General features: G+C 46.0%; 1 protein-coding gene across 1 annotated transcript; it reads left to right on the top strand.

Moving 5' to 3' along the window:
• Positions 1-2,260: 2,260 nt before the first annotated feature.
• On the top strand, positions 2,261-4,549 carry vrtn (vertebrae development associated; the record flags this gene model as incomplete). Its single annotated transcript, XM_080048033.1, has 2 exons — positions 2,261-2,572; positions 2,783-4,549. 2 exons carry the CDS (start codon positions 2,261-2,263, stop codon positions 4,547-4,549), a joined length of 2,079 nt encoding a protein of 692 aa, XP_079904159.1.
• Positions 4,550-4,792: the final 243 nt, after the last annotated feature.

The raw sequence follows: 4,792 nt of genomic DNA, 5'->3' as shown, positions 1-4,792 counted from the left end.
TCTGGCTCTCTTTCATTTGATTTGCATCACAGATCTGATTTTTTTTGTGCCATATATTCGCTAAGCTCACCCAGTTGTGTTGGTTGTTGGGGAAGTTACTTTAAACATACGAGTGGAGACATGTAGGGCAGCTAGGCTAAATAGCCTATAGAAGCCAGCTGGGACAGACATGATAGCGAGCGATTACATTACAAGCTTCGGACTGAACTGATTACCTCAATAAAATATTCAGGCTGAGACACGGCTTGCATTTGAAAACACGTATCCTGAAACAAGCACTAAACATTCAACTTTATATCATGTCCGTGTTTACGTGCATAGGTATGACGCATCCCTACAGCTGTGTGGCAGAGTCAGTCACCCATCGGGATACCAACCCTCCCTTGGCCCATCACAATATTATTCTACTTATTTTAGCAAACAGATACAAGGGGGGTATTTCTCTTTTTGGAGGTTGGTTCAGTTAATAAGGCAACAACTGCTCGTAATTTCTGCTTTGTTACTTTGCTCCGGAGTTGGCTTTCAGCCCCTTTGTATGACGACCCCGCCCACGTCCAGGAGATACTATTTGCAGTGGAAAACGACCCGTGCTGCTACCAAACCAAGTTGAATTGAGTCGAGTCGAGCCATATGCAGGGCTACCAAGTTTCACCAAAAGTTTGGAGTGAGATTTTTTGGCCGAGGGACCCAAAACCGTGTCCTCTTTCCCACCCAATCATTTTTGCTAGTGTCCTGCAAGTTTACATATTGTTCACAATAAATCAGAAATAAAAGACAATTGGAAAATGTGATAAAACATCAACAATCTTATTAAAATAAACCAATTCATGAATTGCAAAGTCGTAGGACATGTTTTAATTAAACATTGGGTGTGGACATATTATAAGTGGGGATCTGGAAAGTTTTGAGCATTAAACACTAAATTTCCTGCATTCTGGTGAATTTTTATGAAGCAATGTGTGCCTTTTCTACATTCATTTTTATGTAAAGTAAAAGAGAACATTCACGGTTTCTCTGACACAAATTTAATTGAATAGCCTACAATGCATGTGTAGTGCTTTCAAATATCTCCTGTAGCCTTTTGTTAAAACATTTGGTTAAACTGTAATAAAGGTAATTATTCTATATCATGTCTACTATTGAGGGTTGAGTGGCTGGTGGTATTTTTCTAGCAGCATTAGGCTTTATTCAAATAAGAAAAAAATTAGGGAACAGTTGAACACCAATGCAAACTACTAGGCTAAAATAAAACATCTGGGTTACTTGGTCCCTCCTCTTAGGCTACCTTGATTTGTGTTATGAAAAGTGCTATAAATGTGCAATACATAGGCTACAGTTCATTACACAGAAGAATAAAAGCATTTTTATTTGCGGATGAGCCATTTGTTACTTTGCAAACCTAATTTTCAAACTAAATTACCAAAAACAATATACAAAACGATCCAAAGATCTTCTGAATTTACTTGAGTGAGATTGAAGGGTTAATATGTTAGATGCATGCGCGCTCACCGGCCGGCGGGGACACAATTCTTATCAGCGGTAACTCGGCAGGCTATCAACACACACCTCAGAAGAGAAGGTGCAGGTAGGGGGCTCGCCTCCCGCTTCGAATGCACAGTGCACATCAAAGCATAACGTTAACGCGCGTTCAGAAAGAGGAAGTCACGGCACTCATGTCTGTTAGCTTTTCAAAATAAGAAATTTTAAATAAAAGTCCCGCAAAACAAATGTTATTTTGGGGATTAATTTCTCCGCGTGAGAAATTTGAGGTGTGAGAGTGTGAACTGGTTGATTTGCGTGTCTCACGGCCAAAGAGTGAGACTTGGCAGCTCTGTACTATATGTGCGGTGGAAAAGCGCCATTAGACTCGGGTCAATGAGGTGACTGAACATTAAGAATCAGGCTGTGTATGGATCATCTTAATTCTTCATGATGCAGAATTTAATCCAGTGCAATACATGTGGAACGTGGAAGATGTGTTTACTTTGCTCTAAGACACCAGCAGAATTTTGATTAGGCTGTTGTTTGCCATTGGATGGACCAAAGTAATTTACATAATCTAGTCTACTGATAACAAAGCCATGTACACATTTCCTTTGTCAATTCCCTATTGTTTATTGAGATTAAAAAAAAAGATATCACTGAAATTCTCCAGAGTCATCTGTTTTCACTGATCACCCCTCTATTCTTCCATGATCTTTATTTCACCAGCTCTTCCTCCTCCTATTTATCCCTCTACAGCACTCATCAATCCCCAGGTATGATTCAAAGGAAGGAGGTGGTGCTGTCGGTTCTGGGGGAGCTCCAGGAGGCCACAGAGAGCTCTGGCCTGGACGCTCTGACCAGAGTTGCCCTGGAGGTGGACCAGGTGCTAGCTCCTTTCCGCCTCCCCGTCACCCCATGTCAGGATTTCCCCGAGTGGGCAGGCGTCGATGACTCTGCCCATGGCCTGTACCCGGCCGATGCACCCGCGGGCCTCCTGCCTCTGAACTGTAAAGGAGAGGGAAACCTACTGTTTGACGCCGTTAGCGTGCTGCTGGTGGGCAACACTGGACTTAGCATGGAGCTACAGGTGAGCAGTGATGGTTGGTCTCTATGACCTGAATTTATACTAGCCTTTAAACACACAATACATTGCTGGAAACTGTGAAAGAGAGTGGGGTCAGCGATTCTGTAGAATGTGTTCTGTCAACCAACATACAGGATCGCTGACCCCACCTTTTAACTGTTCCTATTTCACCTCATAATTTTAATATTAATCAAATGAATATTGTCTCCTCAGGTACGGACAGTATTGGAAATGGTGCTGTTTAAGAGATACTACCTGTCTGGGATGATCGATTCAAAGATGATGCTCCAGGCTGTGCGCTTCAGTCTTTGTGCTGAGGAGTCGGAAGACATGGTCAATCTGCCCGTGACGGTGTTGGAGGCCATCTTTGACGCGGATGTCAAAGCGTCCTGCTTCCCGGGCTCCTTTGCCAACATGTGGCACTTGTATGCCCTGTCGTCAGTCCTCCAGTTTAACATCTACTCCATCTACCCCATGTTCAACCTCAAGATCCGACCCTATTTCAACCGGGTCATACGCCCGAGAACCTGGCCCACCGACTCTGAGCCACTAACCCTCCATGTCATGTGGTCCGGCGAGCTACAGTCCCAGTCCTTGTTCCGGCCCAAGCATTTTGTGGCGCTGGTTCAGACGAGTGATCTCACGGTCGGAAGCCCCGAGAGCGAGGGGAGTGAGACGCCGATCAGGAGTGAGGGGCAGCTCAACCAGGAATCGCAGCTGTCTTACCCGAGTCTGAAGGACAAGTACAACATCACCAAGCGCACCTTCTACCGCTGGAAGAGGCAGACGCAGGCACATTGCAAAAAATCAGCAGCCAGGTACGAGGCAAAGTATTTCCTGCAGGCGTGCTACTTGGAGGGCAAGCTCATCCCTTTGCACCAGTTCAAAGAATTTTTCCCTGAGATCTCAAGGTCATCTTACTACAACTGGAAGCACGAGCTCCTGAAAACCGGAGGGACCTTCTCCACCTCTTCGTCATCCGGAGAGATCAGTCCTGGAAAGAGCACGGAACAGGAGTCTTGGTCTTCACCTGAAGCCAAGCAGGATGAGCTGGACCACCACGACAGCGTGGCAAGCATGTTTGGCCTCAACCTCGGCAAGCTGGAAATGGAGCGGGCCCAGAACTTAGCTCACATGCAGGAGGCTAAGCGCTGTTTGCAGAGTTGCATCTCCACAAACACTTCCCTCCCCTTCAGGATCTTCAAAAGAAATTTCCCAGGGATCTCCAGATCCACCTACTACAACTGGAGGAGAGAGGCCATGCTGTTCAACAGAGGTTACAAAGGCAGCGTTGGCAGCAGTGAGGACAGCTCAGACGCTGACAAGAGCCACAGTCCCAAAAGTCGGTCGCCAGTCCTGTCCAACACCAACCAGCCTGGGTCACCCAGAAGGAGGATCTGTGGACGAAAACACAGAAGCTTCAGGCTGGCATACCTGAGCAAAAAGCAGCTCCGAGATGCTGCAAAGCTGCATGTCCAGAGGTCCAAGCTGTCTTTGACGAAGTTTAAGCTCAAGTTCCCGTCCATGTCCCTTTGTTTCTACTGGCTGTGGCGTAGAGGGCCGAACCATAAGAAGAAAATGGTCACGCAGAGTACAGAGATAATCCTTCCTGAGAGTCTTGGGCACACTGCTACTACAGAGAACAAGATAACACAGATGAGGATGGAAAGTCTGCTCATGGTCCCATTTGTTGAGAGTCCCAAATATCTAGAAAGGTCCCCCATGCCCTCCTTCGTTGCCCCACCTTCACAGCACACCCTTCACGTCAGGGCGCCCATAGATGATCAGATGTTTCAGATGGATGTTGTGGCTCTTGCCAACTTCAAGGCCAAGGCCAAGCTGTTTCTGCAGCAACGCTTCGAGGAGAAAGCCTTCCCCACGTTTAAAGAATTCAGGTCTTACTTCCCCTTCACTCCACGGTCAACATACTACATGTGGAAGCGAGCTTTGCATCATGGGGTGTCACTGGTTCATGGCTGAATGCACAAAGGCTTTAATCACACACACACACACACACGCACACACACGCACACACACGCACGCAAGCATGCACACAAACGCAAAGGGCTTTCTGGAGAAAATTCAAAGCTCAGTTGAGGAACTTCTCGGCCCTAAAATCTTTACATTCCTTTCTCTACCTGATTTTTTTTTCTTCTTCTTCCGGTAAACACACTACCTACACGTTGTTGATTTCATGTTTTCAAAGAGTGTTAAGTACACTTG

This window comes from Ammodytes marinus (assembly GCF_949987685.1).
Source record: "Ammodytes marinus genome assembly, chromosome: 19".
NCBI classification, from domain to species: domain Eukaryota; kingdom Metazoa; phylum Chordata; class Actinopteri; order Uranoscopiformes; family Ammodytidae; genus Ammodytes; species Ammodytes marinus.
The sequence above is the reverse complement of the archived record's forward strand: the minus strand, read 5'-3'. Positions and strand labels throughout refer to the sequence as shown.